The following is a 15,179-nucleotide window of genomic DNA, read 5'->3' as shown; positions in this document are numbered from 1 at the left end:
CTACTAAGCCTAGTTCATGAGTGGAACTTGGAGAACGTGTGCCCTTCAACATCACTCAGGGATTGTGCTCAATATTAGTTTTCTTCAATGTGCGCATAGAACCACTTCTTGTCCCGGTGAGTCTTGCACTCAGATAGATGACGGCCAGTCGTATCTTCAGCTGTCAGACTGCAAGGATTCCGCTATGAAGCCATGTTGAGTCTAGGATGGCCACAGCGTGTCTTGAATTGAACGGAGGTAAAACTGAAATCGTGCAGCTTCTATCTTGAGAGATTCCATATAAGCCACCATCAATGATGACATCGTCCAGCTTTTGGAGTCTCAGTTTTCTGGCAAGTAACTGCTATTGGGCCTCTGTTGAATGATCCTCATGCTGGATCTACAATGCGTGTGTTACCCATTCATTCTGCAGAAAGTATGTTTAACCTTCTCAAAGTAAAACATTCACGTCAGCACTGCGATTACAGAAGTCTTAGATAACCCCCAATCTGAACCTGCTCTGGAAACGAGTTTCCTTTCGTCGAAGCATGCAAACTAAGGTATCCAGCTGGTATGCAAAGTAAACTATGGAAATCTATAAGGTAGGCGGCTAGAATGCGACTGAAATCGACACAAGCTCGTACACAACTGGAGACCTGCTTCTTCACCTGGCCCTGGCTCGGCCCATGCAGCCCCTACTTTCCGCTCCAGGGTACCCTCCTGGTTGAGCTGTGTGCTGTACAAATACACATAACACAACAGCAACTGTTCCAAAGCTATGAAACTGCATCCCTATCAGCTGATATTGTCCAATTAGAATAACGCTGAAGACCTTGCGTCTGGAGATTGGCAAAGATTGTCCTTTTCAGATGCGTTGACGTAACATGAACTACTGAGCTTGTCATGTAAGGTGAGCAAAGTAAGAAGCAGCTGCAGGTGATCACGTTAGTAGCATTCGCTGCACAGTCCCCAAAGATAATATGTATTGTTCTAGCCTGAAATGTCAAAAACATTCCCATATTGTGACACAACAGGTCAGTTCAGCTGTTAACTTCCAGACAAAAAACAAACGCAACGCATGACATCAAGATCTTGTCTTCAAGAGTCTGATATTCTTGCCTCTCTGAGCGAATTATATGCCGGGACACTTCTCTGCTCATCCAATACACTGTATGGCATATTTACGAGCCGCTTTGCGTCACTTTTGCACCACGCAACATGGTGCAAGAGTGACGCAAATTAAAAATGAGATTTATGAAGCCGCTAAAGGCCGTCTTGTATGGCCTGAGTGTCTTACTTAATCTCGAAACAGAATGCAATTGGAGAGACAGCAGTGGGGAGACCAAAAAGCTGCGTATCACCACGCCAAAAAGATCCAGTCAATCCACGCTCCACGTGATCTTCAGGCATCGAAAGAGGGGGAAGATGACAGCCAATTCGACCGCTCGTGTTGTCACCATCTTGTCTCAGTCTATTGGCTGACTTCACTGTGAGTTGGGGCACGCTGCCCTTTCACAATGAGAACATCCACAAAAAAAGTAGTTCCCTTCAGTACCAGGTACGTCTATGGTAATTAGAGCTTTTTTGAGACCAAATATTTTTGCCCTTTGCCAGTGAGTTTCTTAGATTGATGAGGGGCTGTCAGCTTCCCTAACAGTAAAGTTTTGCAAAGGCCCTCAGAGAAAAAAATAAGAATTATCAAAAGGCTGGTGGCCCAAGGCAGACCTACTGGCTTTACCAATGCTTGTTTAGTTTAAAATGGTACATTCAAAGTTACATTTTCACTCAACTTTAATGTCACTTTAACCTTTGGTTTACTCAGGGATTGCTTTTAGGTTTTTTAAAGCAAAGTCAAATATTATTACCATACCCAACTATAGCGCCACTTTAACTTTTAGTTCTGTGAATTTCTAGGATTTGTTTTAACATAAAGTAGTATTTTTTTAACATACTTTTGTAGGCCAGCCCAACCATGCACAGCCTTCAGGTGTGTGCAGCGTGGGGTTGGCTGCAAGGCCTGGGCGTAGTGCACAGCCACCCCACCCCGCCGTGCACAGACACCCCACCCCGCTGTGCACAGCCACCCCACCCGCCGTGCACAGCCACCCCACCCCGCCGTGCACAGCCACCCCACCCCGCCGTGCACAGCCACCCCACCCCGCTGTGCACAGACACCCCACCCCGCTGTGCACAGCCACCCCACCCCGCCGTGCACAGCCACCCCACCCCGCCGTGCACAGCCACCCCACCCTGCCGTGCACAGACACCCCACCCCGCTGTGCACAGCCACCACACCCCGCCGTGCACAGCCACCCTGCCGTGCACAGCCACCCCACCCCCGCCGTGCACAGCCACCCCACCCCGCTGTGCACAGCCACCCCACCCCGCCGTGCACAGCCACCCCACCCCGCCGCGCACAGACACCCCATCCCGCTGTGCACAGCCACCCCACCCCGCCGTGCACAGCCACCCCACCCCGCCGTGCACAGACACCCCACCCCGCCGTGCACAGACACCCCACCCCGCCGTGCACAGCCACCCCACCCAGCTGTGCACAGCCACCCCACCCCGCTGTGCACAGCCACCCCACTCCTCCGTGCACAGCCACCCCACCGTGCACAGCCACCCCACTCCTCCGTGCACAGCCACCCCACCCCGCCGTGCACAGCCACCCCACTCTTCCGTGCACAGCCACCCCACCCCGCCGTGCACAGCCACCCCACCCCGCTGTGCACAGCCACCCCACTCCTCCGTGCACAGCCACCCCACCCCGCTGTGCACAGCCACCCCACTCCTCCGTGCACAGCCACCCCACCGTGCACAGCCACCCCACTCCTCCGTGCACAGCCACCCCACCCTGCCGTGCACAGCCACCCCACTCCTCCGTGCACAGCCACCCCACCCCGCTGTGCACAGCCACCCCACTCCTCCGTGCACAGCCACCCCACCGTGCACAGCCACCCCACTCCTCCGTGCACAGCCACCCCACCCTGCCGTGCACAGCCACCCCACTCCTCCGTGCACAGCCACCCCACCCCGCCGTGCACAGCCACCCCACCCCGCTGTGCACAGCCACCCCACTCCTCCGTGCACAGCCACCCCACCCCGCTGTGCACAGCCACCCCACTCCTCCGTGCACAGCCACCCCACCGTGCACAGCCACCCCACTCCTCCGTGCACAGCCACCCCACCCTGCCGTGCACAGCCACCCCACTCCTCCGTGCACAGCCACCCCACCCAGCTGTGCACAGCCACCCCACCCCGCTGTGCACAGCCACCCCACTCCTCCGTGCACAGCCACCCCACCGTGCACAGCCACCCCACTCCTCCGTGCACAGCCACCCCACCCCGCCGTGCACAGCCACCCCACTCCTCCGTGCACAGCCACCCCACCCCGCTGTGCACAGCCACCCCACTCCTCCGTGCACAGCCACCCCACCGTGCACAGCCACCCCACTCCTCCGTGCACAGCCACCCCACCCCGCCGTGCACAGCCACCCCACTCCTCCGTGCACAGCCACCCCACTCCTCCGTGCACAGCCACCCCACCCTGCCGTGCACAGCCACCCCACCCCTCCGTGCACAGCCTTCGGCCAGGCGTTACGCCTAACCCCCCTCAGACGTCCATTCTCCACTGTACACGCCCTCTGGATTTGCGCGGCTTGGGTTAGCTGCAGCGCCAACCGTCGATTTGTGACAACCGACCGCATACTCAGAGGGCTGCCTGTGGGATCTTGGAAACCACCCAAATTGGCTCCAGGGGAGTTACTCTGGGACCCCCACCTCAGGGTATGGGAGGGAGGGTGGCGGGATAATCCTACCCCTGCCCTGTCGCCTTACTGTTTTTTAATTTACTTGCCACAGGGACTGAGTCCCGGTGTCCTCAAATGGTGGGAGTAACATTTTTCCTTATGTTGCGGCCAGCCAGCGCCAGCAGGACTTGTTGCCAAATATAATAAAATAAAAAAAGATTCAGGCTGTGCATTTTGCCAACCCCCAGTTCCTTATGCTCAGCCTGTGCATGGAGCATCTTCATGCAGTAAGCTAACAAGCATGTGTGAATTCTTGGTATAATGTTGGGTGCTTCTCTGTACGGGTAAATGTGTGTGTGTGGGCTGCCTGCTTCTTGTTATGCTTTATCTCAGTGAGTGTAGGAGATCCATGTACTATCCATCGCTTGCAGACGGGCGGCATCTTGTTGAAGTTGGGTGTGAATGTGTGATCTTCGGCTGACGAGCGGCATCCTCATATGAGCCGAAACATCCCTCTGCTGCTCTTTGCTTGATGCTGGATGCCTTCTTAGAAAGTGTGGCTGCTCCTGTCTGTTGCCCTTTGCTTGATGCCAACGTTGTCACTGATATTGATGCCAACATAGAGAAGTGCGCCAGTTTACTTGTTTTTGTCTGGTGTTGCATGCCATCTTAAAGGTGTTAGGCTTGTACATGTCGTGTTATACTTGAATGTGAGGTCAATTCCAAACACAGGGCCAATTTAGGGTGTTATATAGTTTATGGTTAGCCACTGATGACCATATTTATTTTGCACTTTTTAAGCTACTGCACGTATCACTTTTTCACTTTTATATTTTACAGCAAACCTACCTGGCATATCAGTCAGAGGAGGTGTGACTAAAAAGAAGCCCTATGCTTGTCGGGAGAAGAAGGGGGCCACTCACGAGTCCCCCGTTGCACGACGTCCAGAAATCTATACAGGCGAGAAGCTCTTTCCCTGCGATATCTGTGATAAACGGTTTTCTAAAAAGAGTTACCTTCAACAGCATCAGAGATTACACGGAGGCCCAAATTCCTTTCCTTGCATGGATTGTGGGAAGATCTTTTCTAAACCGTCAGATCTTCAGCGTCATGAGATTATCCACACAGGGGAGAAACCCTATTCCTGCGCTGAGTGTGGAAGGAGCTTTACTCAAATGTCAGGCCTCAAACGCCACCGGAGACTCCACACTGGTGAGAATCCCTTTCCCTGTACCGAGTGTGGCAAAAGCTATACTTTCAGGTCAGATCTTCAGCGTCACCAGCGAAACCACACAATTGAGAAACCCTTTCCCTGAGGTTAAGGTGAGAGTAACTTTGCTCAACGGACAGACTTCCACATCTTCAGAGAGCTCCCATGGTTTTAAGGCATTTTCTTGAACTACGTGAGAGAAGAAATATACTGTCCACCATATCATCTATGGAACCAAAGAGAGCATACATGCCGCAGGCCGGCTCTCCTCTCTGAATGTGGAAAAATGACAGATCTACGACATCTACATAGAACTCACATTCAGCGTACAGTAGAAAAGCAGTTTTAGGGAAGGTAACCACTTCAAACAGCAAGATCATATATCGGTGAAGGGTTTAGATTTAAACACAGGAAGTGATGGCGCTCTTACTTGTGCATGTATCAGATATATTAGTGATTGATGAGTATACGGTGCAAAACAGGTCAGGGGAGAACAAACTCAAATGAAACAACCCCTGCAATTGTGTGGATGTGAGTCCACACGTACAAATGAACACAAGTCCTGTGCACACGTTTCTATCTAATGGGTTTTGTTGTCAAAACCAATTTCAAATACATGAGCTGGTGCAAATAATGAAGGTTGAGAGCTTGGAAATTTCAGCAAAAGGGATTTATAAGTCAATGCAGATCAGTACAAAGTACATTCTACCAGCCGACACGTTTTTCGACACAACGTGTAAAGATTGTGACTTTTCAGGGCTGTATGTAAGAAGGGGGCAAATATATCAGTTCGAGCCGAGAAAGACGCATGAAAAGTAGGGGTCTAATAATATATTCGGTGATGTGCGATAAACATCACAAATGTTATGGTAGAGTCGAGAAGAAATAATGAAGGACGGATATGTCCCTCACGTAGCAGGAGCTATGCCGGCTGCCGCACGTCTCGAGGTTCATTCAGTTGCATCCGGCTGAATACAACTGACTCACACTGAATCGTGTCGGCTGGTAGAATGTACTTTGTACTGATCTGCATTGACTTATAAATCCCTTTTGCTGAAATTTCCAAACTCTCAACCGTCATTATTTGCACAAACTCATGTATTTGAAATTAGTTTTGACAACAAAACCCATTAGATAGAAACGTGTGCACCGGACTTGTGTTCACTTCAAACAGCAAGAAGGCCCACCCGACGGCAGACAGTTTTCCTGCATTGTCTGAGAAGAACATTACTCAAAAGCAGGCGTCCTGCAGCTCTCAAGGATCCAGGCAGAAGTGAAGCACATTTTATTTTTGACTTTATGCATGGATCATCATGTCTGTGTCTGCGTGTGTGTGTGTGAATGTACACTCAGCTCACCACTATTGTGGCTCTTTCAAGTTTGTTATTTTTCACATTCTGATGAAAAGTGCTTTTTCTTAAAGAGAATATATAACTATAGGTGAAAGGTAGAGGGATTTTTGACTAGTTGCATACATTTATAGCCAAAAATCACTAGATTTCTGCCAGGTGGTATTCATAACCGTACCAAGCAGGCTTAACTCCATTTTCTCCTGGGTGATTCTACGCTGTGACTGTAGCACTCCCCTGACAAGAGCTCTTACTGTTACCGCCTCACATAGTTATGTTGATCCACACACTCAGGGGCATATTTACAAGATAATGGCACAGCGCGGTGCTGAAAGCCATCTTGTTGCGCCGAGCTTTGTCGTTAGGAAAGTGCAAGGATGCGTCGTATTTACAATAATACAATGCATCACTGTGCTTTCTTCTGCGCTGTCGCACAATAGGCTGCCTAGCACCGATGCCATGATACAAGGGTGTATGAGTTGTAGGAATGAGTGTTTTTGTGCAGGAGGGGACATCTTTCTACACAGAAGCAAGCATTCATGCATGTTCCTCCTTTCATGCATGCTGCAGAATGCAGGACACATAGAAAGTGGAAAGAACAAGGAGAAATAAAGGTATGTCGTCTTCTTGTTGTGCCACTTTGAGGCCTCCCCTGGGGTGGCATTAGAATCTGACGCATTATCAAGTTTCCGAAACCTTGTAAGTCTGGGAATGTATCCGAATCCATGGGTGTTGTGTGGGAACACACACAGCAACACCCATGGAACGTCCCTTTAACACACAGTCATGCGTGAAGAGAGGCCCATATTTACAAGGCCATGAAAAACCACCCAGGGTGACGTTGCGTGGCTTTGTAAATATGGCTCAGAATTGTGCATCACTCTAGCGTTAAAAAAAAGCGGTGCTCCGTGGCGCAAGGGACTTGTAAATATGGCCCCTTAAAGTGTAGCTGTCCGGCTACCTAGCCCTGCTGAGAAGAGTAGAGAATGACCCTTTATAACAGAACATAATCTGGAAGGACTCGTGCTCCATCTGGCCTGTTTACCAGCTGCAAACAGAAAGCAGAGCCTTGCGCATTTTTTTTGCAGGGTTTTATATAGCGTGAACTTGACCCGAATCGGGTATCAGAGCGCTTTACATAGCACCAGTTACATTACATGAGGACACACATTTATTTTTGTTAGGCACGGGGAGATTAAGGGGCATATGTAGGTAATTTTTGTTTTGCGATTCTCAAATTGCGATTTTTAGGGAATCACAATTAGAGGATCGCAAAACGAAATGTAGGTAGGATTAGCTCATTTTTTTGCAAATCCCACTTATTCCCTATTTGCGATCGCAAATTGAGATTCGCAAATAAGGAATACCTTCTCATTCATTCCTATGGGCTAGAAGGCCCATAGGAAGGAATGGGAAGACATTCTCAATTTGCGATTCTCAATTAGAGAATCGCAAATTGAGAATGCAATTTCAGGGTTGTAAGGGTGTCAATAAGACACCCTTTTGCACCCCTGAAATTAACATGTGCGCACATGTGGCCCACATACATGCCCTAAGGCCATGTATGTGACCCACATGGCACTTTGAAAAATGCCAAAAAGTGCATTTTTAAAAGAAATCACAAAATTCCACAAACCTGAAGTTGGTGGTATTTTGCGATTCCTTAGGCCAAAATTTTCACAACTTGAGTGCTTCCGACATTGCATTTAAGGAATCGCAATTTGTGATTCTTTAAATGCAAGAGCAAAATATGGAATCACAAATTTTGCGATTCCTTATTTCGCATGTGGGTTTTTGTGTGCTACATAGCACACTGCCCTAATTGCGATCGCAAAAGCTGAAATTCAGCGAATTTCAGCATTTGCAAGCGCAATTAGGCTTCCTACATATGGCCCTAAGTGATTTGTTCAGAATCACAGGATGTTCAGCGTCATCGCCGAGACTCAAACCCATTTCCCCAGATACAAGGTCGACCGCCCTAGCCGTTAGGCCACTTCCTCTCCTAAATATCTTATTATTCAATCAAATGGATAACTGGCTTCAGAGTTAGTAGAGCAAATCCTGCTGCTACCGCTGTATTTGCTTTAGGAAATAAATATAATTTGTACCAGCTCAGTTGTGACTTCTATGGGAATTGAAGAGGCGCAAAGATCCCTTCCTTTTTCAAAAGCATAATATTTGTTTCAAAGCTTCTCCTGACAGCCTTTGGCTGCTTGGACGAGCACCAGTGTCAGACTCCTACCCCTGGCGCTTCAGATCGCAGGACACGGGAACGATGACACTGTCCTGGGTACACAGAACCCACAGCAGTATTCATCAATGACAAATGTCCCAAATAAAATGTAAAAACAGAACAGTATGCTTTCTGAAAACAAAAAGTCAGTAAGACACACACACATACACTAAATGAATGGGACAATTGTAAAAGTTATGGTAAACTAGCTCTAACTGTAAGAACTCATCCTCTGCCATTCATTCCTAGACAGCCAAAGTGTCTTACCAGTCTGATATTGTATTTGTCTTCTACAAAACGTTGAGCAACATTTCTGAAACCTTTGTACGCCCATTATGGAATAATGGGTCTACTTGTGCATCGCAGAGCTCAGAGGAACAACTGGACACAACAGACTTGGAGACCCAGGCTGCCCCGTGCAGTCAGGTCAACCTGTAGCAGAGACCTGAACGAGTATCCCAGAGATGCGCCAGAGTCTTAAATCCATGGCGGCTCTTCCTTGGATTCCAACAATTCCTGATTCTAGGTGTTACCGCACAGCTTAGGGATTTTCCACTACTCGGGGGGCGACAGGACTAGCATCATTCTGGAGCCAGGCCTCATCACCGCACTGAAACTGTGGGAGTGGTTTCACTTGCTGATGCACTGGCAGCAAGGGACGCAGGGAATGCCCCCTCACCCTTTTGGTCCTTTTGCAGTGTTCATCACATTTTACTTTGACCTATCTCTCACTGCACTTAGGTCTGAGGATCTTGTGTCCAGCTAAGCTATTTAGGGGTTAGTTCCTTCCTGGGGGTCATACATGAAGAGTCATAATTGCCCCTTTATTCTGAAGTGGTGATTAAATGTGAGATGCCAAGGGCTCCCAGACGTAACCCTACTGTTCCATATATCTATCAGACAAGTATTTGCCATAAGTGGAGACCAGGGCGTAGATCTCCACACTTAATCAAGGACGCGCACGTTTATCTGCAAGTCAGTGGCCCTGATGACTTCCTTAACCCTCAAACTGTATTAGAATACGCCCCACAACAACGCATGATAGTGGCCTATAGAAGGCAGCTGGGAAAACACCGCATCCCGTTAACAGCTGGTGTGTAGCTTGTGGTGCTGTAGATTCACAAGCTGCACACTGCGGCCATCTCATGTTAGAGCCAAGACTTTTTAGCTTGTTTTTTTCCTCAGCTCTTTAAGTAACAAAGCTTGAAGTTCATTCAGTAAAAAGAGGTGATAGTTACAAGGAAAACAAACTACCAAGAGAAACATTGCAGCTCACATATAGCGCGGGGGCAAAGTGATTCCCTCATTTGCAAGGGCCCACTCCACATACAAATGAGCAAATGCCCTGCCAGGATAGCGTGCGCCAGCGCTGTCACTGTCACAGAAGGGGCTGCGCAAGTGTCCGAGACCCCTTCTATAATATCATATTCCCAGGGGACCAAAAAGCGGGCACATACACCCACGCTGCCTCCAGGGCACTATGTGTACTACAGCCATCGGTGTTCATGCGCCTTTGGGGGCAGCCTTAGCTACCTCCAGCACAAGCGGTCGGATATGTTCCGGGGTGATCTCTGAGATCAGACACCCACCCACACACTCTTGAAAACTTCAAGAACAAAGCAATATTGTAACGGAGGTCTGAGGGTTTCTGTTGTGGAGCAAAGAATACATTTGGGGTTGATAATAAACGCAACACATTGGGCGTAACTGAACTCCTGAGGTTGCAGCTGGATGAAGGCAGTACAGCTGTGCCTGTTTTACTGGATCTTAGCAGGGCAGCCCATTATGCGCCAGCGGAGGGGTAAAGGACAGGAATGTGCCGTATCTCATTGATACAGTGCATTCTTGCCCGGTTCTTTTGACGCAGGGCAGTGCAGCAAGATTCCTCGACACACTGCCCGGCGCCAAACCCTTGAAAATGAGGTTCACTGTGCGTCCTTCTGCAGGTGAGTTCAAAAACACTGTGCGTCCTGCCCTAGGTGAAGATGAACACACTGCGTACTTCTGCAGGTGAAGATAAAGACACTGCGTCCATCAGGTGAAGACAAACACGCTGTGCATCATTCTACATGTAAAGGACTCTTCGGTCATTGGGACCTAGCGTGACACCGTGGACTCCTCCTGTTTTCACTCAGGTGCTGTTTGGCTTCATGGCAATAAGTACGGACGGAAATGGGCTTGAGCAGTTTAAGAATGTTGTCTGTTTTGTAAAACCGTGGGCCACATCTAAAAGAAAATGACGCAGAGCAGCCCTGCACGTCATTTAGCTGCACCGTGCTGCGTCATTTCCAAAGCACAGGGATGCGTCGTAGTAACAACAATATGACACATCCGTGTGCTTGCCTGCGCTGGTGTACAATTAATCACAATGCTCCAGCACAGGCGCCATTGTGTCATTTTGCAAGGGTGCCTGCGCTCCAGTAATGATTGCTTTTTCCAGAGGGACACCTTCCTGCACAAAAACAATAAAAATCTATGTGTGCTGACGCGTCATAGAGGAAAAAATTAGGAAAATTAAAAGTATTTCTCTTTTTTGCGCCATTCTTACGCTTCCCCTGGGGGGGGCGGAGGATTCTGATGCATTCACAGTTTTACAAAATGTTGTAGTTCTGGGATGTGTCAAGTTCCACGGATGCAGACTGATGCGTGCAAGCGCCCATACTTGCAAGGCCATTAAAAGTCATGCGTGGGGACTTTACATGGCCTTGTAAATATGGGCCAGCTCACTGTGCCGCCTCTGTGCCAAGAAAGGTGAGGCACCAGCGGCACAATGGGCTTGTACATAGGCTCCCCAATATCCATCTGGGATAATTTTACAGATCTAAAAAAATTATAGCCAAGAAACTGAAAATGTGTACGTAATATGACATTTTAGTGTTAGCAACCCTGACACACAGGTGTATGTACCAGCTGTATAAGGCACTCTGTGGTGTGTTCCCTGTTTAAATGCATGCAGCTGCACATGTGATCTGCAAGGACAGTGGAGGACAGAGGCAGCAGGAGCCCAGCATGAGGAAAGTGCAGCTAAAAGTGTTGAAAACGGAGCACCGTGATTCAAAGTATTCTGTACAGTGTGGGAGTCACGAGGCTGGCTACTTACTCGCATTTGCCATTGTAATAGCCAGCCAGGTACATCAAATGAAAAAAATGCTATGATCTTGTGAATGTCTTACTTAGCGTGTATTTGGTATCCTTTTTGAGTCGGGTAAATCCATGTTATTACTCATTGTTAATTCTAATTAGTTCGCTTTTAGTGGAATTTTGTGACCAATAAAATATTTTTAACAAGAACATTTCTGGACCACTTGCATCACATGGAAACAGGCTTGTGTCAAACACCCACTTTGCCTCAAATGTCAGCTTTGCCATTGTTGTATCAAAACACCCCTTTCCGCGTGTTTACCCCCATTTTGTGCTAAATTTCTTTGCTTTTTTTGCTCTGTGTCCTGGGACTCTACAAACCAGCACCCTGTGCATGTGCTCTGACCCCTATCTCATTGGCTAAATCCCTGATTGGCACATTAAACTTAGCTATGAGTTCCTAGTAGAAGTTTAATGGGGACTTCAGTGCTTATGTGCCACCACTAAAGTGACAAGTTAAAACATTTCTCCTGGCTTGCCACTATAGCCTAATGGTGGAGTTTTAAAACTGCAATTTCGGCCAAAGTAAACCTTTTGACTGGATCAAACCTTCCTCTGTATTACTTATACGTCAGGACTGAGGTAGGTCTTAAAAGCCCATGGGGCATGGTGCATGGTATTTAAAATGTAGACATGAGGGGGGCGTGGCCAAGATGGCGGGCTGAGAGGACGCTCTTGCCGTGAGCTCCCGAGCCCCTGGAAACCCTGCACCTTTTTCCACCGCTGATCTCCCCCGGATCGAGCGGAAAACGCACCCAGTGCTCCCCGTGGTGGTGTGGAGCAGCCCGCAGCCCTCAATCTCCTTGCTGCGGCGGCGGAGCCGCTTGGGAACCGGCCTGCAGCGAGGGCCGCCCGAGGTACCGCCGGAAGGACCGGAGGCCCCTCGATCACGGGCCCTCGGTTATCCAGCGAGGGAGGCCAGTAGCACGGAGTAGACCAAAGGCTTGCGGGCGTCCCGACACTACGACCCCGCTGTGGCCTGAAACGACCTTCCTTGGCGGAGCGGAGCCGCATTAGCGGAGAGTGAAGAGGCGGAGCCGACAGGAAGCAGCTACGCAAGCCCGGGGATCAGGTAGGCCGCGAGGCCTGTGCCACATGGCCCGGCCCTGAGCCCCGCCCTTCGCCACTGCCGGGCGCTTCCAGCCCCTCAAGCACCCACGGTCGCCTTCGCGGCCCGCGGGACCTAACCCCTCTCCGGTGCCAACTGCTGAACGACTTGCACGACCGACCCCCAGCCATGTGGTAATTGAGTGGACCAGCGGGGGAGGACTGCTGCGATCCCCGAGAGCGGGCCTAGACGGAATCACTGGATGTGGTGTTCTGAGACGATGATTGGAAGGACTGTCCAGTAGTGCTCTCTTTGTACCGGCAGACCCTGACTTCGAACTTGGGCGGAGCGGAACAGCACATATATAGCCCGGGAGACGAGACTACGCCACACCGGCGCTGGTTCCCCAGGCCGTAGCGGACGGCCATCTTGGACGGAAGCGGAGCGATTGCATCGGCCTCTTGGAGCGGCCCTCGCTCACGGCGATTGGAGGCGCCTCACTGGGATTAGGTCTGCATTGGCGCTTTAGAGCCCGAAGATTCCGCGAGCAGTGTGGATTGCCACCCCCTGCCGCACCGCTGCCCGGGCCTGTATCCCCTCCTCGCCACAGCACGTGGGCTTTGGTGATCCCCCCCCTCCGCGATGTCGAATGCCAGAGGGTCGAAAAAGGGTGACCGGACCTTGCCGGACATGCTGGGTAGAGGCGCACCGAGGCAAGACAGGAACCAGCCAGCTCCGAGCCCCCCGACTAGTTCCCGGGGCGCGGAAGGCGGGGAACCCCCGGTGACTAGAATGTTCCTGGAGTCACTGTTCAGCTCTTTGAGAGAGGACTTTCAAGCCCTGAAACAAGAGGTGGCCGGGGAGGTCCGGGAAGTTCGGAGAGAGGTTGACTCCCTGGGAGAACGAGTGAACACGGTGGAGGCGGCTGGCCACTCTAGGGATGAGGAAATCACTCACTTGCAACAGGAGGTCCTGAGGCTGAGAGACCAGTAGATTGACCTACAGGCCCATGCCGAGGACCTTGAAAACAGGTCTAGACGTAACAACATAAGGGTCCGAGGCGTTCCATCCAGCGAGGAGGGTGAGGAGGCGGCCGCCTACTTAGGAGCCCTGTTTCGTGATATTCTGGGAGAATCTGAAGACTTCCCAATCCGGATCGACAGGGCACATAGAGTTGGTCGGCCCCGCAGGGCCTCAGCGCCTCCTCCGGACATTTTGGCTTTCTTGCCGGATTTCCCCCTGAAGGAGCGGATTCTTCGTGAGGCCCGAAGACAACAGCCTTTGCGTTTCAGAGATCACCCGGAGGCTCTATACCAGGATCTGTCCGCAATAACACTACAGAAACGGAAGGCCTTTAAAATTGCTACGGACTTTTTGAGGGAACATGGCACACAGTATTCGTGGGGGCATCCCTTCCGCCTCATCTTTCGCTGGAATGGGGCTCTGCACCAGCTCCGGTCCCTCCAGGATGTTTGCGGAGTGCTGGGAATCACTGCATTGGACACGGACACCCCAGCGCCTCGTCGCAGGCGGAGCACGCGAGATGGCTGGCAGCTAGTCGGGGAACGACTATCCCTGCCGCCCGCGAGACCCGACTCGCCTACAATCCGGGCGGAAATGTCCAGCGCCATACAGGAGGCTTCCAGGACTACGGCGAATGGTGATGGGGCCTTGACGGCCTGAACATGCTCCGGGGGGAGACTGCAGTAGCCTATCTTCATCGCAGGTGCGGGGGTGGCGGGGGCGCTGGAGGTGGTGGCTGGACGTCCACTTGAACAACTTTCCACGGCCTTGTCCGTTGTGGACCAGACTGCGACAATGAAGTACTCTGCATGGTTTGGGGTGAGGGGGGTGGGCGGGGGAGTTGAATGGGTGAGTTTGGGGCGGTCACCGGGCGGCGGGGGAGAGGCGGGAGCATTGGGTTCCAGGGAAGGGGTCCTCACAGTTGGGGGATTGGGGGCCTGGGGACTGTACTGTGCTATGAGGTGGTTTACTATCACTGTGTGCTGTGGCCGCAATCTGATGCCTTTGAGTTTAGTCCGGCGGACCGTGCCCGCCATGATGAGCGATGCTGGTATTCCCCTCACTGATGGCCCTTAAGATTGTTACCCTGAATGTGAAGGGGCTGAATAATCCGGTTAAACGGAAGGCTGTACTGTCCCTCCTGGAAGACTCACAGGTGGACATCTGTCTTCTACAGGAGACTCATCTTCTAGCTGAAGACTGTCACAGGCTGCGGACCCCAAAGTTCCCCACGCAGCTCTTCTCTTCCTGTGCTTCCAAAACAGCAGGTGTAGCACTCATGATATCTAGGAGGTTCAAGGGGGAGGTACTGCAAAAGGTAGCGGAACAAAAGGGGAGGCTTCTGGCGTATAGAGTCAGGGTGGGGGGTCTAGTGTTCACTGTGGGCTCCAAATATAGCCCCAACGATCATCAGGATCAGTTTCTACACAGGGCACTGGAGGAC

At 50.9% G+C, this 15,179-nt stretch overlaps 1 protein-coding gene across 1 annotated transcript in view; it reads left to right on the top strand.

Moving 5' to 3' along the window:
- LOC147663364 (uncharacterized) overlaps window positions 1–5,966 on the top strand; it is a 103,373-nt gene extending 97,407 nt beyond the window's left edge. Inside the window, exon 8 of the mRNA XM_086950498.1 lies at window positions 4,572–5,966. Within this exon, the coding sequence (XP_086806624.1) occupies window positions 4,572–5,047 (476 nt within the window). The 3' untranslated portion in view covers window positions 5,048–5,966. The remainder of the gene's footprint in view (window positions 1–4,571) is intronic.
- The last annotated feature ends 9,213 nt before the right edge of the window (window positions 5,967–15,179 follow it).

This window comes from Lissotriton vulgaris, unplaced genomic scaffold (assembly GCF_964263255.1).
Source record: "Lissotriton vulgaris unplaced genomic scaffold, aLisVul1.2 SCAFFOLD_388, whole genome shotgun sequence".
Lineage (NCBI taxonomy): Eukaryota > Metazoa > Chordata > Amphibia > Caudata > Salamandridae > Lissotriton > Lissotriton vulgaris.
This window is presented reverse-complemented; position numbering and strand designations above follow the sequence as displayed.